This window comes from Monocercomonoides exilis, assembly GCF_001643675.1.
Source record: "Monocercomonoides exilis strain PA203 chromosome Unknown scaffold20-1493094, whole genome shotgun sequence".
Taxonomy (NCBI): Eukaryota; Preaxostyla; order Oxymonadida; family Polymastigidae; genus Monocercomonoides; species Monocercomonoides exilis.
Genome location: NW_027150565.1, coordinates 1,154,139 through 1,182,091, shown reverse-complemented (window position 1 = coordinate 1,182,091; position 27,953 = coordinate 1,154,139). Strand labels below are relative to the sequence as shown.

Genomic DNA, 27,953 nt, shown 5'->3' with positions numbered 1-27,953 from the left:
TATTGTTCTTTTTACAATTGCGCAGTTAATGGAAATTTTGGTGGAGCATTGTTCTCTCAAAATTTGTCAAATATGAATATTGCAAAATCTAATTTCACAAAATGCTATGCATCTGGTGGAGGAGCAGCAGCTATATGGCATCCACAGTCAAATGCTGTTTGGGCGTTCTCAGAAAACAGGGTAGAAAGCTGTAAAATAACAAGTAATATAGGAACTGGTTGGTATCTTGGACTCGTTAACTCGCCTTCGAATGTTCAATTCCTATTTTCCGGATGCAATTGCGTTTCAAATTCTGGTGGAGATTCCACTGGCTCTTTAACATTTTATAATACTCCAAGTGCTCTGCTAAGTCAGTTTTCAATTAAAGATTCGCTATTTATAAATAATAAATTGACATCAACTTCAACTTCATGGGGAGGTGCTGCAATGTGTTTCCTTCCAGCATATTCATGGATGAGCGGAATAAAATTCATCACATTTTGTTTCTTCGATGGAAACACAGCTGCAAATGGAAGAGGGAATGATGTGTATTTCAATGGCAGCATCACCCAATCTCCATTCAATCAGTGCGGATCAACAACCCCAACAAAAAGAGTGTGGAATTGTGGAACAGCTGATAGCGATGTGTACAATGGCTGGCTCCCTCTCATTTCTCAGAACAAAATCGTTTCTAACAGCGGAACCGATATGGAAATCTGTGGTAGAGTAGATCAGACCCCATGTGCCACCATCGAGTATGCCCTCAATGGCTTCATTTCTATCCTCCAAGACGCCTCACTCAAGCTCCTCGCCTCAATATTTGTTCCTCTTCAAACACTCACCTTCAGCGCAGCTGATACAAAAATCACTGGAAATGGCACAACTGCCACCACCATCTCATCCAGTGGCATTCCCCAACAACCAAACTCACATTCACAATCATCACAATCAACATCATCATTTTCTTCATTTTCATCCTCATCATCATTATTTTCTTCGCCAGATCCATCTGCCTCTTCTGCCCTCTTCCAGCAAACTCAGGGCTCCCTCACAGTCTCTGCCCTCACCGTCGTCCACAACTCCACAAATCAAATCACCCCCATCCTCTTCCACCTCTCCCAAAACTCCCCTTCCCTCAACCTCAACACAACCACCATCACCGGAACAACCTCCATAACAATAAAAACACCTCTCTTCTTCATCACTGCCGGCTCCCTCGCCCTCAACCACACAGCAATCATCCAACTCGCCCTCAACAGCCAAAGCATCTTCCACCTCACCTCCCTCACATCTCCCCTCACCCTCAACTCCTCCAACATCACTCACATCACCTCCACAGCCACTCCCGCCAGCTGTGTCCTCTCTTCTGCCACCTCCACTGCCCTCTCCCTCACCCTCACCAACTGCACCATCACCAACATCAACTCAGAACAGTTGAGCCAACAGACTGCCACCAATGGTGGGTGCATCTCATTCGCCTCATCTTCCCCTGCCAACTCGTTTTCAGTGAGTGACACTGCCTTCTCCAGCTGTTGTGTGAGCGAGGATACAAGTTTCGGAGGAAGAGGCGGTGCTCTCATGATCGAGTTCAATGAAGGCTCACAAGTGTCAGAATCCTCCTTTTCCATCACCAATATTGTGTTTTCAGCCAACAAGGCGAGTGTTGGAAGAGATGTGTATTTTGTGTGTGAATCCCTTATTGCTTCTGTGAAAGAGCCATTGTTCGCCTTCATGGGAAACATCACTCAGAAAGACAACTCGGTTGTTGGACACGATAGAACAGAAGCATTCGGTGATTGGGATGTCGACTTGTTCATATTCTTCGATGGATACTTTGCTGATAAGGTGTATGTTGATGGCACATCTGGAGTGGAGGAGGTGTATTGTGGGCGGGAGAAGGCACCTTGTAAGAATATTAATAATGGAATGGAGCGTTTGAAGAGAATAATAAATGTTAAAGAAGAGATTATTGTAATTTCAAATTCGTTGATGAGGGGATGTGTAGATGTTGGTGGAATGCGTGTGAAGGCAAAAACTGAGGCAATTGTGGAAATTGAATGCCAAAGGGAAGTTAGCGGCTCTGAAGAATGCATTCTGAAATCATCATCGTTGACAGAATTAGAGTTCATTGGGATTGTTGTTCCATCGAGTTTTAGCAGGGTAATCGCATCAGTGATCGAATCAAGGACCCAAAATGGGGAGCTGTTCATGAAAAACTGTGAGATGAATGCGATTGGAGGAAAGGGAAGCACAATTGGACTTTTCTTGATCAGATCGACAGGGAAGATTGTTGAGCTGGACTCTGTCACGATTTCAGATGTGAAATCTACAGTCTCGTTATTTACATTTTCACTTTCCTCAGCAAATATGAATGAACAGGAATACAAAGTGAAGTTGTTGAATTGCACACTGGAAGGATTGGAAATTGATGAAGGTACAGAGGCAGCAGTGTTTGGAGGGAATGTGGGAATTGGGATGGTGTTGAATGGAAGCAGAATTGACGGGGCATTGTCAGAGAAGAGCAAAGAAGGAGGAGCGCTGAAAATAGCATTGAGCGAAGGAGGATTTATGGCACTTGAAAATAGTTCATTTGTTGGATGTGTTTGTGAGAATATGAGTGAGGGAGGAAAAGGTGGAGGGATATATCTGGATTGCAGCTTAAATGAAGAAGCATTTCAGCTCTCGTCAATATCATTTTCTGAATGCTCAGCAACAGTTGGGAAGAACATGTTTGTGAAGAGTGGGAATCTGGTGAACAGTGTGAATACAGAGCGTTTTGCAATTGTTAACACAGATTACGTGGATGATGGGAATGCATTTGTTGGGGAAGATGGAAAATATGGGGAAATGGATCTTCGAGTGTTTCTTGTTTCTTTGAAGTGGATGGAGGTGTCTGTGTCGACTGGTGGGCATGACACTTTGGGATGTGGAGATGAGATATTCCCATGCCAATCAATGAAAAGCGGAATTGACCACATTGACAGAAGTGGAGCAGTTGGAGAAAGGAAAGTGAAGGTGAAAGACGAAGGGACAATTGAAGATATTTATTGCTTCACAGATGCACTTGTGATTGATGGGTGTGTGAATGAGGGAGATGAAACCAAACACAAGGCTGTTCATTTTGAAGAGACAATCAATGGGGATTCTGCATCATCATCATCATCTGTTATTTCATCAATTCAGCCGCTCAGCATGTTATCTTTGAAGTTACAGATTCCAAATCAATTTATACCGAGTATGAATTCTTTGATCTCTTCAAGTTATATTCTTCAACTCGAAAACTGTTCATTTGAGATTCAATCAGCAACAAATACTGTTCAATACTCATTGATAACCACAACCACTGGAAGTTGCACATTGAAAGGATGCAGTTTATCAGGATATTCATTTTCCAAATCTCCATTGGTGATGTCTTCTTCTGTTTTGTTCGAAAACAGCAACTTTCCAAATATTGTGAACACTGGAAGCGGTGAAGGGGGTGTTGCAAGAGTGATATTGAAAGGGAATGAAGAATTGGCCATTGAATCAACAAATGCATCATTTTGTTCGCTTTCATCAAGCAATGGGAAAGGAGGATTCTTGTATTTGGATTGTCAAAATTGTTTGAATGAGAAGCCATTTGTTTTTGATTTTGGTGTAACTTTTGAGAACAACAAAGCAGCCATTGGAAAGAATGTGTTCATTTTGGGAAGGGATTTTAATTGTTCAGTGACAAATGATTCATTCAAATTCGATTATTCCTCAATGAAAAATGATAAAACTCTATTTGTGGGGAGTGATGATTTTCATTCAAACAAAGATTTGTTCATGTTTCTGATCCCATACAGCTCATTTGAGATATTTATCTCATCGAATGGATTTGATGTTGCGCGCTGTGGAAGCGAGGAAGAGCCATGTCAAACGATGTGGAAAGGGATGAAAAGCATGAGAGATGGAGATGCTATGAAAACAATTCAAATTGAAGGATCAACAATTATTCGAGATTCATTCAATGTTTCCAACTATCAGATCAAAAAGGCTATATCAATGGGAGAAGAGAATGTAAAAGCAATATTGATTTTTGAAAAGGCAGTTGGAAGTCAACTGGAATATTTCATGGAAAATGATGATCATCTTGAATTGACAAATATCCAACTCCAACTGTCATCTGGATTTGACAATTCAGCCAAAACGATTATTTCCAACAAAAATGGAGATTTAGTGATTACTGGATGTTCATTCCATTCAAAAGCAGGAATTAACAATGGATTTGATTGTATATTTGTGGATGTGATTGGAGGAAGTGTGAAAGTGAATGATTTGTTGATGGAATCATGCAATATTGGAAACAGCATTTTTGCAATTAATAATGCTGGAGTTTCTTGTCAATTGAAGAATGTTCGAGTGGAATCGTTAAATGAAAGCAGAGGATGTCTTCTTCTGATCAAAGGAACTGAACAAGGATTGAAGACAAATGAAGAATGTGTGAATATTGAGATTGAGAAAACATCAATTTCAGGAGTGAAGAGAAGTGACAATGGAGCAAGCATTTTGGAGTCTGCAAGTGAGAAAAAGATTTGTTTGGTTGTGAATGAGAGTTTGTTTGTTGAAGACAAAGCAGAATTGAGTGAAAAAGGAGGGACAATATTCTTCACATTGGGTGCATCTGGATCGATGAAGATGATTGACTCAACAATCAGCCATTGCAGCTGCAGCATCAGTTCAGGAAAAGGAGGAGGAGTGTATCTGGCAACAAAGGAAAGAGGGAATCTTGATTTTGCATTTGTGAGGGTGAAGTTCAGCGAGAACAGAGCAAAAGTGGGGAACGATATTTTCATTGAATGTTACAGGATCAGATCGCAGATCAATGAAAGGCAATTTGAGCTTGATCTTCGAGAAGATCATTACACTCGAATAAATGGGATATGCGGGAGAGATGAGTGCGATTACCCGAGCGATACAGATCTGATTGAATTTATCACGATTCATCAGAGCGACACGATCATTGTGAGCAGTGTGAGTGGATCGAACGAGAGACAATGTGGCACAAACACACTTCCATGCTATTCGATTGAGCATGGCCTGGCGCATCTGACTTCAGATTTCATAAGTCAAATGTTCATTGTTGATGAGAGTGTGATTTGGGGAGAAATAAATATGAAGGAGATGAGTTTGAGCTCGAAGAACAGAGAGATGTGCAAAGTTGAAGTGGAATCATGGATTGAAAGAACAAGAGGGGCATTGGTGATAACAACTGGAACGGTCTCGTTGGTGAGGGTGAATTTTGTGTTTGATTCGTATTTCATCTCTTCACATGAATCATTGATGTCACCCGAAAGAGGAATTCTTGAAATTATGAATTGCTCATTCACTACAAAACAATCTAATAAAGAAGGAAATATAGAATTAGCATGCATTCCATTTCACATCATTAATATGGATAAAGGAGAATTACAACTTGATGGATGCACAATGTCAAATCTCATTCTTCAAGAATCTGCATTATATCTATCATCATCAATTCCATCAGTGATTTATTTGTTTGAGATCAGAAATTTAACAGTTTCTCATTACCTTGTTGAAATTATTGAATGTGGACAATTAAACATGGAAAAGTTTTATTCAGAAAATATCACAGTTGAAGGAAATGAAGAATCATTGATATGTTGCCTTTCACTGAAAAAGATGATGCAATTGGCAAATTGCACGATGGGTGGAGTCGGTTCAAACAATACAAAAGGGAAATTAATGAAAGTGGAGGATTGTTTGGATGCGAAAATGGACAATTGCATTTTTGATGGAAGCTCAAAGGAAAGAAATGAAAAGAATTTGAATACAGAAGAAGAGATGTGCAGATGGGATGGATCTGTTGTGGATGTTGTGAAAAGTTCTGTTTTGATGAAAGACACAACAATCTCGAATTCACCAGAAGGTGGAATAACAATGAGTGGAGGAAATGTGATAATTGAAGCAGGGAATTTCTCAAACAATAATCCATCCATTGAAGGATATCCTTCGCTGAGAAGAAATATCATCTGTTCAGATTCTGGAATATTGAATGTGATGAGTTTGAAAGGAGGAGATGGATTGAAGGATAACACATCTCTTTGGATGTTGAATGAAGGGTGCAGTTTTGAAGGGATTATTTCTGAGAGAGATTCATCGTTCTTCATTCCTGTTCTGGAGAGTGTGGAAGCAAAAGAAGAGACAAATAGATTGAAACTGATATTCAAGGGGATGCTTCTTTTACCATGCAATTTGTCATTCTCAGTTGTGAAGAAGAAGGGAGAAGAGAAAGAGATTGAAAAATATGATTTTGATTCAAATGGGTTTTTATCCGAAAGAGAAGTTGAAGGGAGCGTGGGAAAAGATCTGATCAGCAGCTGTGGAGAAGAAATCGAGGTGAGTGTGCAAGTTTTGTTTGGGATTGCTGATTCTCCTTCATCGACGGAGCCATTGATCCTGAAGAACAGAACAGTTGGAAGGGATGATTTGCGAGAAGATGTTGTGAAGGAGTCGGAGAAAGGGGGAAATGGGTGGAGCATTTATGCATTTGTGGCATGTGCAGTTGTTGTTGTTGTGCTTGTGATTGTGATTGTTTTGATATTGATCAAAAAGCAGAAGAGATCAGGAAAGAAAGTTGTGGAAGGAGATTTGGAAAACATGAAAATGATTGAAAACTGCGAGCTGAGCAAGGAAGAGAAAAATGAAAGTTTTGAAATTGACGAGGTGTCATCACCATTGCTTGAAAAGATGCAAAGCCAAACACCACTTTTGATGGATGGCAATAATCCTCCGCTTGTGACTCTCAGGAAAGGAATAATGATAGAAGGCACACAAGAGTCAGACAGCTCAATTGTGATTTCTTCAAAAGACTTTGTGGAGGTGCAAACCATTGAATTGCATTCAAACAACCGAGAGGATGGAGACGCAACAAAGGATTTTGCAAACGATCAGATTTCATTTGATTCGAAGAAAAGTGGAACAGACAGCAAAAGGAAGCAGAGGAAGAAGAAGAAATGGAAAGAATTGAGCACAAGGAATGAAAGGGAAACAAAAGCAGTAGGAGGGGATTTGATGCGCAGTGAAGGAAGAATTGGGTTTGTGGTTGAGAATTCGCTTGGGGAAAATTGCATTAAGAGTTTTCGGATGAATGGAGATGATCCGAGTTTGTTGGTGAATTCAGGGGCATCTTCCTTTTCTTTTGGCAATGATAACGAGGAGCTGAGCTGCAACTCGAAAGAGTCAAGTCTGGCACCAAGAGAAGCGAGAGATGAAGGAATAGCAGCTGTTCATGGACTGAAGAATGCACCAAAAACAAAGGAAAATCCATCCAAGGAAATGGATGCTCAAGGTCTTTTGGATGATGTTAATGAAGCAGAAAGAGAAGCGAGAGCAACGAACATTGAAGAATATATTCGCGATCTGGAAACGATAAATGCTGATGCAGAGCAGAAAGCGAAGAAAGGAAAGAAGAAGAGGAAGAAGAAGCATAAAAAGGAAGAAGAAGTGTTGAAAAATCCAGCTGTCGAGGAGATTGATGGCTATGAAGTTGGGATTGATGCATTTTAAAGGAACTGTGCCATTTTGTCAATTTCCAAGAAAGAAAACTTTTTTTTGAAGTTGATTATGATTTTTGTGTGAACTAATTTGAATTGAACATTTTGTCCAATGCTTGCAGCTGCTTTCACAAGCTTGCAACAAGAAAAAGTCTCCAGAAGCAATTGCAATAAGTTTTTGCATTTCGACAATGCTGAGACAATATCATCAATTTTTTATCTACAAATTTTTTGATTGTTGCCTTGTCGCTTTTCGAGCAAATGATTTTCTGTTGAAAGCGAAAAAAGATTCTTCGAAATATTGCTTTCACACCTTTTGAATTATTCAATTTGCTTTGCACATTCAAAACTCATTTCTGAACTTTTGGTTTTCATTGTGCGATATCTTGTTTGGAAATGCACTTTGATGTGGAACAGCGAATCTTTCATTTTGATCAGTCTGTTTGCAAAAAGAGTGTTTCTTGTGCAAGTTATCAGCTGTCATTTCAAGGAAGTGATTGATGGGTTCGTTCAACTTTGTATTATTTCAAAAACCACTTTCTTTTTGTTGAAATCTGTTATGCTTGAATGCCATTCACATCAATCCATGCAATTCATTTCTTTGAAATCACAATTTCGCTCCTTTTGGTCATTTTGCCAGGGTTGCATTTTTTCTCTGTCCTGTTTTTTCAACGCCGTCCTTTTATTTTTTTTCAGCTGGCAATGGCTTTATATCAGCATGTGGCCAGCGAAAAACAACCAGAAATGGTTGTTCAAAGTTGTTCAACTTGTTCTGAATTTTCCTCCCAATAAGGCCAAAGTGTTGTTTGATTTATTTTCGTGATCGTTGAAGTGTTGGTCTCTCAGCGAATTTGTTTTTCTGTAAATTTAAAAATTTTCTAATCATTGTTAGGCATTTCTATTTTGTGTTTATACAACTTTTTACACATCGCAACTTTTTATTTATTTATTTCATCATTTTTTTAGAAAATTTATAATAATTATTTTTATTTTATTTTATTTTATTTTATTTATTTATTTATTTATTTTTATTTTTATTTTTTCAAAAATAGAATCTCTTGAATAAAGAAAATCATTTCAGATCACACCTTTAATAAAAAAGATGAATGAAAATGAAAAAGAAAAAATATTCAGAAATGCTCTCCAACCAGATATTGATTTTTCATGTTATGGTATGGCTTTTTTGTATTTTCTTTAACATATTTTCTCGAAGATATATATGGAGGAAGTTCTTTTTGGTTTTTAATCAGTTTTATTTCCGAATTGATTTCTCTGCTTCTAATTGTTCTCCTAATAGTTGATGAGATATTCACAAACAAAAAACGAGTAAATGTACTGAAACAAATTGTATTTTCAATGTTTTCTTTGTATCAATTGTGGAGTTGCGTTGTTAGTGTTATTCCAATTCCTTTTAATTCTCAGAGTTTGTCAATAATTTGTGAAGATATTCCAAATACGCTATTTTATAGTGCTTGGAATCTTCTTGTTATTTGGCTTGCTAAAGTGACAATTATTCCCTTGATCAAATCGTTGAAAACCAAGAGAATCTTCATTGTTCTTTTAACGATAATTTTAAATGCATTTACTGCTTTATTTATAATTATTTCGTTTTTGTTGCATTTTAATTATAACATTAGTGAAATTGTTCTCACAATATTGTCTTCCATTCTTGATGTTTGCATTCTTTTACCAACTCTGATAATGGCAATTAAACTACTTTTAATTGTAAGGAAAATACCAAAAATTAACCATCAGACCACAGAAGCAATTAGGCGTCTTCATGCATTTATTTTCCTCCTATTTATGATTTCATTTATATTTCTTTGGACATTTGCATTTGATTCATTTAGTTATCAAACTTCTATCAAGAACTCAGAGAAGGAAATGAGAGACTGCTATTATAATGAAAATGAATGGTTTGTTTTTACAAAAACGATTTTTTGAAGTTATTCGTATCCATTATATATGTGTATATTTTTCCTATTTTTTAAATGATTTTTTGTTGTTTTATGAAATACGACACTTTAATTTGAAACATGTGCATTAGCTATCGACCTATAATTAGAATAATGTTGTTTTCTGTTGCACAGAATTCTGCGCCAACACTTGTGGTTATAATTATCTTCACGTATTTCGCCTTCTCCAAGACACTTCATGTTGGAAAAGCTCAATCCAGAGCAATAACATCATTTCGAACTCTATCGAATGATTCAACTGCTTCTTTCTATCCTTCATTTCGTGGTGATTACACACAAGGAGACGTGCCATTTGCCAATGATAGCACTCCGTTGCTGCAAAAAGAACACGAAAAGAAGGCAACTGAAGAAGAAAATAACAATAACAATTTGGATGAAGTGGGTTATTACTTCCCTTTTGAAGGAGTACTCTGGAAAGAATTTGAAAGAGAAAATGAATTACATAATAATCAAACCGATGATGATGGAAATTTTGAACTAGACATCAAAAACTTCGGTGTAAACTCTATTTATCATTAATATTTGAACAACTGATTGCGAAGGCTATGTGTTGCGCAATCTATCTTCTTTAATGAATATTTTGAATTTTTATTTTTGTTATATTTTATTTAACTTGAATTCTTATTATTTATTTATTTATTTATTTATTTATTTATTTATTTATTTATTTATTTATTTATTTATTTATTTATTTATTTATTTATTTATTTATTTATTTATATATTTTGCAAATCAACTATAGGGTGCATATTTTATCTTGACCTCAAAATTTTATCTCAACCCTATTTTTTTGAAACTTATTTTTGCATTTTTGATTTGTGAAAAGGCGAAAAACAAAAACAAATTAAATAGACTTCTTGATATTTTTGTTTTTCAGAATTCTGTGGAAAAAAAATTTGATATTTTTATGTACCAAATAATATTTAAAATTTTTATTATTTCAGGACCCAGATCAAAGACTTGATGGCTGTGAAACCAATATTTCATACTGAACGTTTAAAGCCACAGCATCATCATTCCACATTTCAATATTATTATTTTTACTTGTTTTTAACTTTTTTAGTTTAATTTTTAACCTTTTTTTCTCATTTCACTGTTTTTGCTTAAAACACGATTTTTTATATAAACAAGTGTTTGTGACAAATTTTATTTAAATGAAAAAAATATACAAAGTCTTAATTATCGTTTATTTGTATTAAGTTTTGAAATGAAAAGGAACTTTTCAAGAAGATTAACTAAAAAGCAAGTATATATGGTTTTTTTGTTATTTTAATTACCAAACATATACAAACAAATAATCATTTTTTCATCCAAGAATCGTTTTATTTTAATAATGTTTATTTATCATTTCAATAAATTTCAAAACAAATTCATATTTGTCCTTAAAATCGTGTTTTTTGAAAAAATGTGTGAAATGAGAAAAAATGTCAAAAAAACAAGTTGAGAAAGTTTAAAACAAGTTCAACTTATAAAAAAGAAACGATGTATTATGATATGAAAGCTTAAAACTTCTAATAAAAAATATTCGCTGAAAAAGCAGCAAGTCAATGATCAAAACATAAAATTATTATAATCCTCGATCTTTTTGTAAAACAAGAAATATTGAAAAAAAAATATAGAATAAGGAAATTAAAACATTTCAAACATTTCTGGTTATTTTTTTATTTATCGCAGGCTTGTGTAAAGCTGAAAGCATTGCAAAAAAGAAAAAGGTCAAGATAAAGAAAAAAGGTCAAGATAAAATTATAGCCCTAAACTTTCTTCTTGATTATAACCTCATATTAGTTTTTCATTAAATATTGTAGCACTTCTGTTGGCGTTCGTAATTGATTGAGTTATCTTCATTTGGATGATTTTATTATATTTTTTATGTTTCACGAATTAACGTTTCTTTTCATAAAAACTGTGAAATTTTTAAAGTTTTTGTTAAATTGAAAGTTCATTACATTTTTGAATCAAAAATATTTTTTTTTTACATTTTTATCAAAATGTGAAAATGAGATTTTTAGAAAGAATTGAAACTTTTTTTTTTAGATGACTGAAAATGCTTTTACGTTTTATTCATAAAATTGTGACAATAATTTTATTTTAAACGTACAAAAATAAAATGAATAAAAGAAAAATGTTCATTCCCATCTACATGAAAAGTCTGAAATTGTGCACCAATCCATTAAAAGTCCAATCAAAAATATATAACCTTCATTTTATTTTTGAACAAACAAACTTTTTCAAATAAACAAATAAACAAATAAATAAAACAAGCGAAATTTCCAAGAATTTAAAAATTCTGATTCATTGTTCTTTTTGCTTGCATTATATAAAAAATGTATAATTTAGCAATAATAAAACTAGCCTGAATAAATCCAGTAATTACAACAAAAAGGAACTTTAAAAATTTCACAAAAATGTTTAAAAACTTCCAAAATATAAGCATTAACATCTGAGAAAAAATACACTTGATTATTCATTTTTGTAAAAGATCATCATCCTTCTTAGGAGGTGTTCCACAAGGTTGAAACATTTTCTTAAATATTTTAAAAAAGAATAAAATTTCAATTTGAAGATAACTATTTTTCAAACTTCAAGAAGCTCATATTTAATTTTTCCTAATGATTCATTACGTGCCATGGCCATCATGTAAAGCATATGCTGATGCCCAATATATGAAGCACACGAATCACGTTGAATTGTTGTCATCCATTCACTATTTATTGTCAAAATGATATTTATCAGATATAATCAATTGCAGTGCATCGATAATAATAAATAAATATAGCACACTACTGAGAAGTATCGGAATGCCCCGTACCAGTGTATTTTTGTTGTAAATGATCAGCTTGTGGGGATATCCAGCTCATTTTTATGGGAATTTTTATTTTTAAATTGGGATTAAGATGTTTTGAAAAATAATTTTAGTGCTTTTCTTAAAGCTTCAATTTAAACAAAAAGCATCTTCAGAGAGTAACATATATTTTATTATTTCAAGCATTGCAATTGGATATTTTTCTGCGTTTTATTTATCTTGAGAAATTTGGTGAATGCAAGTTAGTTCTCATTCATTTTCAAAGCCAAGCAGTGTTCCTTTGCAACAATCTTTGAAATTAAGCGATAAATTACGAGATCAAACTACAAATTTCCATGTTTCAAATCCTCATCGGGATTTTAAAGAGTTCAACTCATCATTTTTTGAGAAAGAAGACCCAAAATTTCATTGGATTTTCTCTCAAGGCGGTAAACAATTTTGATTTTTTATAAAAGCATTTTATTAGTTTATTATTTGTGTTAATAGATGATCAACTGTCTTTGTATCAAACTTTAAATTCCATGAATGAACAAATACCCCAAAAGAAAGTTCCTCTAATTGAACAGGAAGAAAATGAGAGATTGCCTTTGCCAATTCAAGACGATTCGAATCATTTTGATCATGTTTCAGATTTTAAGAGAGGTTTACAAGGAAATCAAAATTTGTCTTTGTTTCGGCAATCTAAAGCTTCAATCGATTTGTTGGCCACTCCTCGAACTGCTTGTTCAATTGGCAGATTATCATCAGTAACCGTAGATGGAAAAATTAAAGAATTGAGACGATCAGTTCGAAAAATTAATTCAAAATCTCCTGCAGAAAAAGAGATATTATTAATGGAGCAATCAAAAAAACGGCTAATTTCTGGAGGACCCGAAGGATTAGTGCAGCAAAGCGTTGAAGATGTGATGGAAGCGATTGCATTGGCGGATGTTATCGAGAAAGAGAAGGGAGAAAACGTTATTCAGTATATGGATGATTGGACGAGAATGTCCCTGGATTCTCAATGCACTCTTTTCAGAGCAAATACAACTGAAAGAAGCTATGCAAGGAAGCTAAGCCGAAGAAAAACAAAATATCCTGAGACACAATTGACTGAAAATTCTGATCCTTCAGGGAAAAGAAGAAGAAAGAATGAAAAGCATTCAATCGAAATCCCTCGCACCCCACTATCACCTCCCATTTTTCAGTCTCCAACAGCTGCTTTGCATTCGCCCCAACCGTTTTTCATTCCTGTTTCACGGCTTCCTGTTTTATCGCAGTCTGCGTCTTCTGCTTCAAATTATGCATCTGTTGATTTCTCTGCGACAAGGGCATTTTATGGCGCGCCACACACTTCCCGCTCGATCGTCCTGCCGCCTCTTCCGCTTGGCAAGTGTCAGAACGCGAAAAAATCACCGTCCACAGAAAGGCTGCTGATGGTGAAGAAGCAGCGAGAAAAAGAAGACAGGTTGAACTTTAGGCGAATGAAGGAGAAAGAAGAGGCGGAGCAGAAAAGGATTGAAAAGTTTAGGCTGCAAAAGGAAAACAAGCGGGTTCAACAGCAAAATCGAAGCATCACTTTGAAATGGCTGATTGCGATAGAAGCATCAGCGAGGCTGTGGCTGTTGGGTGATGCATTGAAAGAGGACAGGGCAAGAAGGCAAGCGAAAAGAATGATCGCGATAATAAAGCAGAAGAAAGAGATTGAAAGAAAAAATAGAATGATAAAGATGAAAGCGCAGGAAATGACGAAGGCGTTTCCTGTTATAACAAGGTTATTTAAATTTAAATTTATATTATTGTTTTTGTTTTTATTCATTGGAACGTTTTCATTAATTTCATTATTTTATTTGAACTTCTCAATTTATCTTCCTTTAAAATATGAAATTTTAATTGAATTCTATTAACATTATCATTATCATTATCAATTTCTTTTCTTTTCTTTTATTTGTTTGAATATGTTCATTGACAGGGCTCTTGGTCCATTTATGGTTCGCAAGCGCATTCTACAGAGAAACAAATCAATTCGACTGATTTGTTCACTGTTGACTAAAGTCGGTGCTCAGATGAAATTTCGATTGAGGCTGGAATCTTTCAGAGCGAAAAGTTTGAGTGAAATTTTGTGTTCAAAAAATGTTTTTGTTTTGTAGATGGTATTTTGTACCAGAAATAGGGATATTGATTATCTTTTCATTTTTTTTATCTCCTTTTTCTGTATATATAACACCCAATTATTCTACATATGCAATTTTTTTCCTTATTTTCTTAATTCACTTATCTTCAGTTGTGAGCTGTCAAAACATATTTCGTGAGTATCTTATTTGCTCAGCAGCTCGAATGGCAGCAATGGAAGAGATGGTATGCAGATTATACATAAATGCATTAAACTTATTTCATTCATATCAATTCGAATATTTTTACACATTTTTTTTTTTGAATAATTGACATTACTTTGGCTTTTAACTTCTCAAAAACACTCTTTTGAATGACAACACTTTCTTTTCAAAAATATAAATTCACATTCGTTTTTCTTTCTCTTTCGTACTTCATCTTCTGCGTTTTTTTTATTTTATTTTATTTTATTTTTTCCTAAGTGGCATTTTACTGAAGAAGAGCTTCTTCTTCGTGTTCCATACACCGCTCCAGCATCTGATCTTTATCCAAGCTACAGATGCGGCTTATCGCCCGTTTTCGCTTCTTCCAGTTTTACTCCTTCGCCTCGTCCATCGTCGCTCCAATTATCAACTCCTTCATATTTTCCAACAAGTCCATTTGAGAAAAAAACAGAAAAAGGGAAAAGAAAAAAGAAAGAAAAAGAAAAAAGAGAAGGAGAAGAAGTAGAAGAAGATGAGGACGAGGAAGAGGAAGAAGAATCCGAAGAAGAACCAGAAAAGAAGTTATCGCCAGAGGAGGTGATGGTGCAGTTTCTTGACGCAGTGGGATTTGACCTGAGCACGAGGCAGTTCACGAGAAGAGGAAGAAGCACACAAAGACGCTCTTCCACAGCTAGTATCGTCTACAACTCATCATCTTCAACAAACTTAGTACCTTCGTCGTCTTCTTCTTCATTGTCATCGTATTATCCTTCCTCCTCTTCTTCCTCTTCCTCTTCTCTTCCTCCTCTGCTCCTTTCTCCCAAGTCACCTACTCAACCGCTTCTCTCTCCTTTTTCTCCATCTGCACTGTTTTCTCCTTCTTCGCATTTTCCTTCCCGCCCTTCTGTTACAACACCTTCTGGCAGCTCTTCTCAGAAGAAGAGAAAATCTCGTCATCCTTTTCCGATTCTTGTACCAACGATGATTAGAAGACCGCTTCTACAAAAGGCAAAAGCTTCCATTCGAGCAGAATTTCTAAATTCTATTTCGAATTCTTCCTCTTATTCTTCTTATTATTATTGTAATTCTTATTTCTCTTCAAGTGAATCGTTCGCTGAAACATTCTTTTTGTACTCAAAGCTGCGCCCTCAGATCAGACAGCTCGTTTTGGAAGGAATGCGCCAGACAATCTCTGCTATACATCCAGCTGATTCTAATTGATTGGTTGTACTTTTTTTTTTTTAATATATAGGAATGTGTATCTATTTAGATAGTTTATATACTTGCTTTTTAATTTTTAAATAGTGTTTTTAGATTAGATTTTTTTATTTCATTAGTAGAAAACAAAGTTTATTGTCTTTGCGTTTATCAATTTTCCAGTTATATTTATTTTATCAAGAAAACAGGAAAAATAAAAAATAAAAAACAAACTGCAACATTTCCAACAATAATAATTGAGCATCATTTTGATATCTCTTACAGTTAAAAACATAAATCAAATAAAAAATTTAATTTAAAAAAGAAAATTAAATATGTTTAGCAAAAAAGTGCATACGAACCCCCTTTAAAGGCAGAGTTATTCATAAAAATTAGAGGAATAATAAGGCAAGTGTAAAATATAAAGGATAGGTTGATGAAATTACTTGACGGCATGACAGAGCAGCCGAATATTGAAGGCCACTGGTGTCAAACGTCAACCATGTGCTAAAACAAGAAAAGCGAGTATGAAAAAAAAAGACATATTAATTTTTGATAAAAATAGACATCAAAGCAAAAAAATACAACCAATAAAAATAAAGTAAAAAAACATGCAAAAATGTAAAAAAAATGCAAGAAACAATCAAGCATATTTGCAAAAATGTGAACAAGCAAAAATATTAAAATAAAAATTGTTAAAAGAATTTTTAAAAAAACGTCAAAAAAAAATCGTAAATAAAACCCAAAAAATAAAATCAAAAAGAAAAAAAAATTGAGCATATTTTTCGCATTCAAATAATGTATAAACATCACATCAAATATAATAATAAAAGTTACAAATAGAAAAACGAATCCATTTGAAATAATAATGTCAAAATTTATTGAAAAACGACTTTAATACGTAAACATTCTTTTGAAGTGTACAATATGTTGAATGAAAGCTGCTCATATAACAACACAAGACGAGCATAACTTCCGCCCCGGCGAAAGCTGCTCAAACGTAATGAATAAACCCATTTTTAACTGTAAGCTTCGATTCTGCTGAAAACAATTGGAATATCAAAAAGGCCAAAAAAAGTTTCTTTTTAATAAGAAAAACAACTTAAAATAAAGGAAGATAAATTATATAAAAATACGAACAAAATTCTGGTTTCTTTCTTTTCTCTTTCTCTTTCTCTTTCTTTTTCTTTTTCATTTATTTCTCTATCCCGAAAGTACACTTCAATTGAAGATGCGACTAACAAATAAATCAGCGCAAGAACTTTCATTTCATTTCATTTCATTTCTTATCTTTTCTCTCTTTTTTTTTATCTTCATTTGTTTAGCTCTTGTAAATTGCTTCAGATGAACCGATAGGATGTAGCGAATCCATAGATGAATGCAAGCAGTTTACAACATATCAATGTCTATTATAATCATTATAATAGTCATTACAACAATGATTATAACGATAATGAGATTATGATTATGATTATGATTATTATATATATTTATTATTATTTTAATCAGATCTGCCTGAAAGTTTGTTGGAGAGCATCACAATAGACATTATTTGGGAATGCACAAATAGGCAACACACACACACAACAAAAAAAAAAAATATTGATGACTATAATGAATATGACTGTGGAAGAGATGATGAAGGGAGAAGAGGGAAGAAAATCGAATAGAAGAGAAAGAAAAGGAAAAAGAAGGAAAGGATAAGGGGGAATTTCGGATGACATTTATATTTATATTAAATTTTATATATATACAAAGAGAAGAAGAAGAAGAAGATGATGATGATGATGCAGATGATGCAGATGATGATGACAATGACAAAGACAAAGGATACGGAGCTAATGTATGAGCAAAATCCGTTTAAAATACATATTATTATTTCTAATCTTTCTCTATTCATTCATTCATAACATTCATTCATTCATAATATTCTTTTTTATCGATCTATTTATTTATCTATTTATCGATCTATTTATTCATTTAATCTTCCTTCTTCCTCTCATTTTCCTCATCCTCATCATTTTCACTCATTTTCTCGCTCTCGATGTGTGGCACAGGCTCAAACAACTGGCATCGTTTATCAGAATCTCTATCAAATTGAGTAATCTGCTCTATTTGCGCAATAGATTCATCTAATTCATCTAATTCATGTGATTCATGTGATTCAATAGATTTATCAGAATTCTCTGTTTCCTCGTGCCTTTCACTGAGACAATCTTCACTTTGACTTTGTCTTCTGCTTCTGCTTTTGCCTTTGCTTCTGCTACTTCTTCTTCTGCTTCCTCTGATGCTGATACTGATACATTCATCAGATGCATTTCCGATAGAAGAATGCGAAGAACGAGGAGAAGGATGAGGAGAAGGACGAGGAGCATGAAGAGAACGAGGAGAGGAAAAAGATGAGGAAAAAGGAGAAGAAGATGATGAAGACAAAGAGGATGAAGAGGATGAAGAAGAAGATGATGATGATGAATCCGATGAGGAAGAGGCAGAAGAATATGAAGATGCAGAAGAAGAAGAAGATAGAGATGAAGTGACTGAAGCAGAAGACAAGGCATTAGCATGATAAGAAGAGCTTTTAGATGTGCCATCAGAATCAGACAAGCAGAGCCGTGTGTTTCCTCTTCTTTGAGCTGAGTGCAATGAATATGACCTTATCTGGAAGGAGGAATTAGAGATATCATCATCTATATCAGCAGCAGCAGAAGAAGAAGAAGAAGAAGATGATGATGATGATGAGAGAGAAGATGAGTTTGAGGAAGAAGAAGAAGAAGAAGAATTTTGAGAAGACGAACCAGCTGAATCAGATGGAGATATTAGCATCATCGAGTTCGAATGGGCTGAGCTTGAATTCTGAGAGCTTACTGCATTCACACTTTCTCTTTCTCTTTCTCTTTCTCTTTCTCTCTCTCTTTCTCTTTCCCTTTCCCTGTCTCTTTCCCTGTCTCTTTCTCTATCTCTATTTCGATCCCTGCTTCTTTCATTGTCCCTGATTCTATCTCTATTTCTATCTCTGTCTCTTTCCCTCTCTCGTTCTCTCCCCATCTCCCTTTCTCTCTCTCTCTCTCTTTCCCTCTCTCTCTCTCTTTCTCTTTCTCTCTCCCTCTCCCTCTCCCTCTCCCTCTCCCTTTCTCTTTCTCTCCCTCTTCCATTTCCGCTTTCTCCACTCGATGTATTCGAATGCGCCGATGAGTCACTTTCTGTTCTGTTCGCAGGAGTTGACTGGCTTTGTGTGACTGAGTTGGAGATTGAATTAGAGATAGAGTTAGAGATAGAGTTGGATGAATAGGAATATGAGGGAGCATTGGGAGAAGTGGCAGGAGAAGCAGAGGAGAGGCGAGAGGAGTTGGAGAGCCAGGTGGAGGAGAGGGAGATGGAGGAAGAAGAGGAGGAGGAAGAAGAAGAGGAAGAAGAAGCAGATGAAGAGGAGGAGGAGGAGGAGGATGAAGATGAAGAAGTGGAAGAAGCAGAAGATGAAGAAGAAGCTGAAGTTGATGAGTTAGATGCTGCGGGAGAAGAGGAAACAGACAAAGACGTAGAAGAAGAAGAAGAAGAAACAGAAGAAGAAGAGGAAGATGATGATGGTGACGAAGATGAAGTTGAGGAAGAAGAAGAAGATGATGATGATGATGAAGGAGAAGCAGAAGGAGAAGAAGAAGAAGATGCAGAAGATGCTGAAACAGGAGAAGACGCAGAAGACGCAGAAGAAGCAGATTCGTGTGAAACAGCGCCTGTTGAATGGTCAGAGGCAGGTGTGGAAGAGGCACGTGGTTGTTTGTTGGGCGATTCAGAGGATACTCTGCTCATGTCACAGAGAGGCTGGGAGAGGGCATCGGCAGAAGAGGAAGAAGGAGAAGGAGAAGAGGAAGTATTGGAAGATGTGGAAGATGTGGAAGAGGAGGAAGAAGAAGAAGAAATAGGAGGAGAGGAAGAGGATGAGGAGGAGGAGGAGGAAGAGGAAGAGGAAGATGATGAAGATGAAGATGAAGAAGAAGCTAATGAGGCAGAGGTTGCGTGGATATAAGGATAGGAATGCACAGCAGGGGTAGACAAATGAGGAGTATGAGAAGGATGGGAGACGATTATGTGGGGTGGAAGAGAGGGGGAAGAGGAAGCTAATAACACTATAGTTGGAGAAGAAGAAGAAGAAGAATTAGAGGAGGAGGAGGAAGAAGAAGAGGGAGAGGAAGAAGAAGAATAAGCAGAAGAAGGAATAGAAGAAGAGGAAGAAGAAGAAGAATAAGCCTCATTAGTAGCCAGAATAGAAGGATGACGAAGATGTGAAGGCGAAAACGATGAAAATGGCGAAGATAATGGTGAAGAAGAAGAAGTTGATGATGATGATGATGATGATGATGATGAATTCGAAGACGAAGCGAAATCAGAGAAATGAGAAAAAGAGGAGAAAGAATGAGAAGCATGGCTTGTGAATGCAGAAGGATTCGATTGATCGACACGAATTGAGCTGGAATGGAGGGGAGAGGAAGAGTTGTGATGGCAAAGACGATGAGAAGGACGAGGAGGAGGGTGAGGAGGAGGAGGGAGAATGAGAGAAGAAGAAAGAGGAGGGGGAGGAGGATGGAGGAGAAGAGGAGGTGGGGGAGGAGGAGGGGGAGGTGGAGGGAGAAGAAGAGAAGAAGGAAGAGAGTGAGGATGAAGAGAATGAGGATGGGAATGAATAGCTGTGACACTGAATGATCTGTCTGTAATGTCAGAGAGAGAATTGTGAATGTTATGAATGTTAATAGAATCATCAGTATTATTAGTATTAGTATTATTATAAATGTTATGATTATTATGAATGGAATGAATGTTATGTATGTTATGAATGTTGTGAATGTTATGATTGTTATGGGAGAAGGAAAGAGATTGAGATGCGAGGGAGGAGTCTAAGCTTTGAGATGAGGAGATGTCACAGGAGCGATGGAAAGCAGAAGAGGAAGAGGAAGAGGAAGAGGAAGAGGAGGTGGTGGTGAAAGAAGCAGACGGATATACAAATGATTCAGAAGGTGATAATAAAGAAGAAGAAGAAGAAGAAGAAGACGATGATGATGATGATGATAATAACAACATAGGCGTTTCCATCGCTGTTAATGAATGGGCAGGAATATCAAATGAAGGTGGAACAACATCTGAAGCAAATTTCGGAACAAAGGATTGTGAGTCAAAAGAGAAGGAAGAGGAGGAGGAAGAAGAAGAAGATGAGGAAGAAGAGGAAAAAGAAGAGGAAGGAGCAGAAGAAGAAGGAATAATTTTAACTTCACTGTTTATTTCACTTGTGATATTCGCAATATCTTCGTTTTCTTCTCTTCCCTTTGAAATATGTTGATCTGCAACTGTTGAAGCAAATCTTTCATTCTTCATGCCATCTTTCACATTCATTGTATGACTTGTATTAAATTCATAATTAATATCTTTTCCTTCCTTTCCTTCTCTTCCTTCTCTCCTCTCCCTCCCCTCCTTCATCTTCTGCACTCCCTGATGATGTCTATTGATATGCTTATGCCTCAATACATGATTATAATACTGTTTTTGTCTATATGAATCCTTTTCTGTCTCATTGTGAAAGCTGTGTGGTGACATCATCCCATGTTTTTGTCTTCTTTGAAGTTGCATTTCATGCTCTTCTGGTGTGATATAAACATTCTCTTCATTGGTTTGGGTTTTATTTTTATCTTTGTTTTTATCTTTGTCTATATGTTTGTATTTATCTTTGTTTTTATCTTTATCTTTAACTTTACCTCTGCTCAAGCTTTTATCTTTCTCTTTCTCTTTTTCTTTTTCTTTTTCTTTCCCTTCACTCCTTCCTCTGCTAAAATACAAGTCTCTGAATAATAATCTTCTTCTGGGGTTTTTAACTGAAATATCCTTTTTGCTGTCTCTATTCAGTGAATGATGCTTCTTATGATTTTTGTGTGATTTAATAATTGATGCTTCTTTTGTTGATTGCTTTTCTTTAGATTGATCGTCTTCTTTTTCTTGTTCTTCTTTCTCTTTCTCTTTTTCTTTTTCTTTTTCCTTTCCTTTTTCTGCTCCGATTTCTTTCTCTTTCTCTTCTTCCACCACTTGTTGCTTCAGTTGCATTTCTCCTTCTTCAATTCTTTCTCCTCCTTCATTCATTTCCTTCACAATCATTTTTTCATTCATATTCTTCTTCTCCTCATCCATATTCAATTCTTCTTGTTTGTGCACATCCAAGCTGCTAATGTTGTTATTGTCCTGCTTCTGATGATGCTTATGTTGATGCCTATGATGATGATGATGATGATGATGATGATGAATATGTTGAGGATTTCTTTGTTGTTGATTTTGCTGTTTATGTTGATGAGGTTGATGAGGTTGATGAAGATGTTTGTGATGAATATGAATTTCTTGTTCATTTTGCTTTGTTCCTTCTTCACAATTCTTCATCTGATTCGTTTTTTCATCCAAATTTTCTGTTCCTAATCTTTCTTCTTTCTCTTTCTTTTCCTTCTCTTCTTCTTTTCCCTTCAAATCCGTATCTATTGCTTTCACATCATCAGCAATAACAATAACATCATCGTTTTCCCTCATTTCTTGTTTCCCCATCAAAATTGCAACATCTGGCAGTGAATTCGTTGACTTATGCGAAATAAGTCCAGCTTTGTTGGTTAATTCACATTGAATGTTTGTGCTTTTGGATGTTGGAACAGAACCATGTGTCTTCAATAGAGATGGATGGGTTATATGAGATATGTGAGAAATATGAGGTTTTTGAGTGATTGTGTTATCTTCACTTTGTTGTGGTGGTTGTTCTAATTCATCCTTTTCTTCTTCAATTTTTCTTTCTTGTTCTTTTTTTTCTTCTCTTTTCTTCTCTTTCTCTTTTCCTCTCTGCTCATTATGCTCACTTTTATCAATCTTATTTCTCCGAATTCTCCGAATATGATGTTTATGTCTTTGATACAATCTGAGTGACAGAGATTTTGCTCTTCTGAATGTTGTCTTGTGGAGATTGGCTGAGGAAAGGCGAGGGACAGAACAAGAAGGAGAGGAATAGAAGGAGTTATAAGTGGAATGAGAGTGAGAGTGAGAGTGAGAAGTGGAAGAGGAAGAGGAAGAGGTAGAGGAGGAGGAAGAGGAGGAGGAGGAAGAGGTAACAGAAGAAGAAGCTGAGGAAGAACATGAGGAAGAGGAACAAGAAGAAGATAAGGAAGAAGAAGAAGAGGATGATGATGATGATGATGTGGAAGAAGAAGAATACAACGAATGAGAAATAATAGTAGAATCAGGAGAAGATGAAGAAGAGGAGGATGATGAAGACGAAGAGGAAGAAGAAGAAGAGGCAGAAGAAGATGAGGAGGAAGAAGAGGAGGATGAGGAAGAAGAAGAAGAAGTTGGTGAGCGAGCCTTCGAAAATCTGCTGTGGCGAGAGCTTCGAAGTGTCTGTGAAGGAGAAAGAGAATGGCCAGATTGTCTTGAATGAAGAGAATGAGAGTGAATAGAATGAGAATGAATAGAATGTTTAGATTGGATAGATTTCATTGACTTAATAGATTTGATTGATCTAATTGAATGAGAGCGAAGAGAATGAGAGCGAAGAGAATGAGAGTGAAGAGAGTGAATGGAATGAAGAGAGTGAAGAGAGTGAATGGATGTGGATGTACGAGAGGTGGAACGGGGGTTCATACTGTGGTGGCGATCTGGTTGGATGGTGCGTGTGAAGGCAGAAGAAGAAGAGGAAGAAGAAGAGGAAGAAGAAGAGGAAGAAGAAGAGGAAGAAGAAGAGGAAGAAGAAGAAGGATAAAATGAAGAAGAAGTTGAAAGATATGAAATAGTAGATGAAGGCAAGGAAGAAAGAGGAGGAGGAGGCAAAGGAGGATGAGGTAGCATAGAAACTGAATGAGGAGGTGGTGGAGGAAGGATAGTGGGAGGAGGGGGAGGAGGAGGAAGATATAAATGAGAATGAGTAGAAACTTGATGGGATGAAGAAGAAGATGATGATGATGACATTGTTAGTTCATTTTGATGATTCATGTGTTGATGTTGATGATGAATATCATGAACATCATGAACAGCATGGTTTATATAACTGATATGATTGCTCTGTCCTTCATTTACTCCATGTATTCCGTGTGTGTTTGAATGCTTCTGATACGAATGAGCCTGCTGAATTTGTTGGCTTTGGGGACTCATCATCTGTTGTTGTTGTGACTGTTGTATTTGCAATTGGGTTTGTCCATGATGAAGAAGCAGTTGATTACTTTGTTCTTTCTGTACATTTGATAAATTCATTGGATTTGTTGAATTCACTGCATTATCTTCACTTTGTGTGCTTTGACGATAATAATGTTGGCGATGTTGATGACTTGCGTGATTTCTATGGCCATTGCTATGACTATGGCTATGGCTTTTACTATGACTTTTACTATGGCTGTGGCTTTGGCTATGAATATGGCTATGACTATGATTGTGATTGTGACTCTGTTCTTGATGATGAATTATTCCTTTTCCTTGTTCAGACACTTGTGATTGTACTTGTTCTATCCCTTTTCCTTGAGCTTGAATTTGACTAAGACTTTGAGTTTGATTTTGACCTTGAATTTGGCTTTGGATTTGGCTTTGTCTATGGCTTTTACTGTGACTTTTACTATGACCATGACTTTTACTATGACTATGGCTGTGATGAATAGCATGATGCTTATCATGACTGTGATGCCTATGATTGCTTCTGCTTTTATTACTTCCATCACTTTTATCACTTTTATTACTTTTAACACTTTTATTGCTATGATTGCTATGATGAGCACGATGAGTACGATGAGCATGATGAATTCGATGTCCGTGCTTATCGACAGACACCTCGCTCATCTTTGAAACATTCACAACATTCGGAATATTAGCTGCATTTGTCACATCTGTCACATTTGTCACATTTGTGATATTAGCAACATTAACTGCATTCAATCCCTTTGAAATTTTCTCATCCATTGCCATTTTCGATGCTGTTGATGTTATTGATGATTTTGACACTTTTGATGTCTTTGATGCCTTTGATTCAGTATCTTCTACTTTTTCCAATGTTAAATGTCCATCCTCAATAGGAATATCAATCATTGGTGGTGATTTAATCTCAGCCACTGATGGAATAGCAACTTGATCTTCTTCTCTTTCCTCCTTCTTCTCCTTTTCCTTCTCTTTTTCTTTTTCTTTTTCCTTCGCTTTATGATGTTCACTTTGATGAATGTGGTTATGATGAGTTGATTGCTCGTTCACAATTCTTCCTTTTTCCTTTTCTCTTTCTCTTTCTTTCTCTTTCTCTTTCTCCTTCTCCTTCTCTTTCTCTTTCTCCATCAACTCTTCCAGTGTTGGTGTATCATTCATATTCCCTTTGTCTGAGACAGGCGGAAGAGGCGAAAGATATCTCCTCACAAATGGATGCTTCAGGGCTTGCTCTGCAGTCATTCTGTCAGATGGATTCTTCTCCAGACAGAGATGAAGAAAATCAATGAAGATGGTTGTGCTTGATGCTGAAGGAGAGGCGGAGGAGGAAAATGAATGAATATGTAATTATGCATGTGTGTGAAGAGAGATATGAGAATGAGAATGTTTGTAAAAATAAGAATAAGAGAGAGAAAAAGAAAGAAAGAAAGAAAAATCATATGAAAATATTGAATGCAATGGGGAAAATTTAAAATGAAAATTTTTGATATAATAGAAAACAATAGAATTTGAAGCAATCAATAAACATAAATATAACATTCAATCACATTTACAAAATAGAGGGAAAAAATAATATTTTATTGTTTAATAGAAAAATAAATAAATAAATAAATAAATAAATAAATAAATAAATAAATAAATAAATAAATAAATAAATAAATAAATAAATAAATAAAGATAGATAGATAGATAGATAGATAGATAGATAGATAGATAGATAGATAGATAGATAGATAGATAGATAGATAGATAGATAGATAGATAGATAGATAGATAGATAGATAGATAGATAGATCTACACACCATCACTTTCGAGATCAGTTGAATCCTTCTGTCTTCTGACCAGATGCTTCTTTATTGTTGATTCGAGTGTGGATGCAATGTGACTGTACTTCCTGGGCACTGATGCTAATCCAGTCAGCTGGGAAAGAGAAATGTGTTTGTTTATATTGGATGATGATGACATTGATTACATTGATGATATTGATGATATTGATGATGATGAAGTGTGTGAAGAAGAATGTGCAGTGGAATGATGATGATGATGATGATGATGATGATAGAAATAACAATAATGATGAAGAAGATGAGGAAGATTAATTTTAAATGAAAGAAAGAAAGAAAAGAATAATTTTCAATAATGACAAATATTAAAATTCTGAGATAACAACAAAAAAAAAGATTAAAATTAAGAGAATGCAGACTTTTGTGTATTCAGCAGAGGTTGAAGGACGATATCCCTCTGATCTTGTTGAGTCAGGTGTGTAGAACTTCAACCCGAATCGGCAAGGAATCACCATCGATGGTGGCATTTGACTGAATGTGATTGAAAAATAATAATAATAACAATTAATTAATTAGTTAGATAGATAGATAGATAGTTAATTAGTTAATAATAAATGTTAATAAATAAAATAATAAAAATCGACAATTATAATAATTAATAATTATAATAATAAACAAAAATAAATATCAAATTATGATTCATGCCAAAGTCATACCCAAGCATTGCAGTTATCCGTGTAATCATGTCATGTTCAGAGCATCCAGGAAACAGAGGATGTCCAATAAACATCTCTGCAGCTACACAGCCCAAGCTCCATATGTCAATGGCACGATTGTATCTGAACAAAATGCCATTCGTATAGTGAATGATAATATATGGAATAAATAATTATTTCACAATATTTATTTTAAAAAAATAAAATAAATAAATAAATAAATAAATAAATAAATAAACATTCAATGAAAAAGAAAAGGTTAAAATTAAAATTTTAAAGAAACAAAAGATTCAAACGGAAGCCCCAAAATAACTTCAGGTGCACGATAATATCTGCTTTGTGCATAAACAGAATGTGTATGCCCTTCAATAGCAGCACTCCCAAAATCAATAACTTTGATATGCGGCAGAACACTAAATAGAATGAAAAATAGTTTATAACCAATTATTTCATACAATAAATAAATAAGAAAGAATGAAGAAAATTGTTCATTAACGTGTTAGCAGAATTAAATAAATTGAACAGTATCAATTAAATGAAAACAAAAATGTTTTTAGCAATTCCAATTTGTCTCAAAAACTCACAAACCCATTTACAAGTATGTTTTCTGGTTTGAGATCTGTATGGATAATGTGACTCCGATGAAGAAGAGATAAACATCTCAAAACCTGCTGTGTTATCTACAAATTCGAATTCAAATAAAAGCATTTACTCCAAAAACAATTTTTTAAAAAAATACAAACTTGAGAGATCATGTTCAACGAAAGACCTTTAAAATTGTTGAACTTCAAAACAGAATACAAATCCGTCCCAAGAAGTTCTGTAACAATACAAAAATGCCTGCCATATACGAACACATCTTCCAGTCTGAGCATATTGTATTTATCGTGAACGTCAAGTTTTTTGATCTTTGAGAAATTTTCGTTATATCATCAAACGTAGTGATAAAAAATAAGAAAACATACTATTTCCAATATTTGTCTTTCCACAGCTGCTTGCTTTGAAGCGGCGGGGTGATTTTTAATAACTTTAACAGCATAAGTCAAATGAGTTTCAACCCTTGTGCATAAAAAGACTTGACCAAATGCACCCTGTCCAAGAAGGCCTTCAATCAAATAGCGCTTTTGTTTTTTCGAGTTCATCATTGATTTATGGACAAATATATCGCCAACTCGCACAATAAAATCTCCATTTTCATTATCAAGTCCATCGTTTGTTTGAGGCTCTGAAGGATTTGTCAATACTTTTCCGAGATCTTTTATTTTCCATGTATACGTAAAAGTAGGTGAACATGCGCAATACGTTTTTGTTAAAAAGATAGTCAGTTTCTTTGTTTTCTGCGCGCTTGCTCCTGATTGCTTTAACTTTTGCTTAAAAATTAAGAAAAAATCAAATAATAATCAACATCAATTATAACTCAAATAAAAGACCGACCATTGTATCAGAATCTTACAATTGTCATAACACTTCACAAAAAAATA

The 27,953-nt window shown here is 35.2% G+C and overlaps 5 protein-coding genes across 5 annotated transcripts; 3 read left to right on the top strand and 2 right to left on the bottom strand.

Moving 5' to 3' along the window:
• Nucleotides 1-72: 72 nt before the first annotated feature.
• MONOS_4812 (uncharacterized protein) lies at nucleotides 73-7,530 on the top strand (the record flags this gene model as incomplete). Its single annotated transcript, XM_067874910.1, has 1 exon — nucleotides 73-7,530. One exon carries the CDS (start codon nucleotides 73-75, stop codon nucleotides 7,528-7,530), a length of 7,458 nt encoding a protein of 2,485 aa, XP_067728240.1.
• Nucleotides 7,531-8,610: 1,080 nt separating this feature from the next.
• On the top strand, nucleotides 8,611-10,344 carry MONOS_4811 (uncharacterized protein). Its single transcript, XM_067874909.1, has 3 exons — nucleotides 8,611-8,689; nucleotides 8,731-9,433; nucleotides 9,565-10,344. The coding sequence occupies exons 1-3, from the start codon at nucleotides 8,620-8,622 to the stop codon at nucleotides 10,010-10,012; spliced, it is 1,221 nt and encodes a 406-aa protein (XP_067728239.1). The 5' UTR covers nucleotides 8,611-8,619; the 3' UTR covers nucleotides 10,013-10,344.
• A 1,426-nt stretch (nucleotides 10,345-11,770) lies between these two features.
• On the bottom strand, nucleotides 11,771-12,351 carry MONOS_17523 (putative splicing factor 3B subunit 5; the record flags this gene model as incomplete). Its single annotated transcript, XM_067870451.1, has 3 exons — nucleotides 11,771-12,017; nucleotides 12,074-12,197; nucleotides 12,275-12,351. The coding sequence occupies 3 exons, from the start codon at nucleotides 12,349-12,351 to the stop codon at nucleotides 11,958-11,960; spliced, it is 261 nt and encodes an 86-aa protein (XP_067728238.1). The 3' UTR covers nucleotides 11,771-11,957.
• A 180-nt stretch (nucleotides 12,352-12,531) lies between these two features.
• Nucleotides 12,532-15,950, top strand: MONOS_4810 (uncharacterized protein; the record flags this gene model as incomplete). Its single annotated transcript, XM_067874908.1, has 5 exons — nucleotides 12,532-12,724; nucleotides 12,783-14,049; nucleotides 14,248-14,381; nucleotides 14,560-14,633; nucleotides 14,870-15,950. The coding sequence occupies 5 exons, from the start codon at nucleotides 12,532-12,534 to the stop codon at nucleotides 15,809-15,811; spliced, it is 2,610 nt and encodes an 869-aa protein (XP_067728237.1). The 3' UTR covers nucleotides 15,812-15,950.
• A 1,014-nt stretch (nucleotides 15,951-16,964) lies between these two features.
• Nucleotides 16,965-27,909, bottom strand: MONOS_4807fu4808fu4809 (putative CMGC/DYRK/YAK protein kinase; the record flags this gene model as incomplete). The annotated part of the gene is made up of 9 exons (XM_067874906.1): nucleotides 16,965-25,278; nucleotides 25,775-25,892; nucleotides 26,176-26,287; nucleotides 26,473-26,595; nucleotides 26,769-26,885; nucleotides 27,061-27,152; nucleotides 27,216-27,380; nucleotides 27,438-27,842; nucleotides 27,907-27,909. 9 exons carry the CDS (start codon nucleotides 27,907-27,909, stop codon nucleotides 17,768-17,770), a joined length of 8,646 nt encoding a protein of 2,881 aa, XP_067728236.1. The 3' UTR covers nucleotides 16,965-17,767.
• Nucleotides 27,910-27,953: the final 44 nt, after the last annotated feature.

Excerpts from the sequence above, each read along its gene's own strand:
- MONOS_4811 (XM_067874909.1), top strand. The coding sequence starts at position 8,620 with ATGAATGAAAATGAAAAAGAAAAAATATTCAGAAATGCTCTCCAACCA. Across the intron at positions 8,690-8,730 it reads TATTGATTTTTCATGTTATG|ATATATATGGAGGAAGTTCT; the intron begins GTATGGCTTTTT and ends ATTTTCTCGAAG. Across the intron at positions 9,434-9,564 it reads TATTATAATGAAAATGAATG|CTATCGACCTATAATTAGAA; the intron begins GTTTGTTTTTAC and ends CATGTGCATTAG.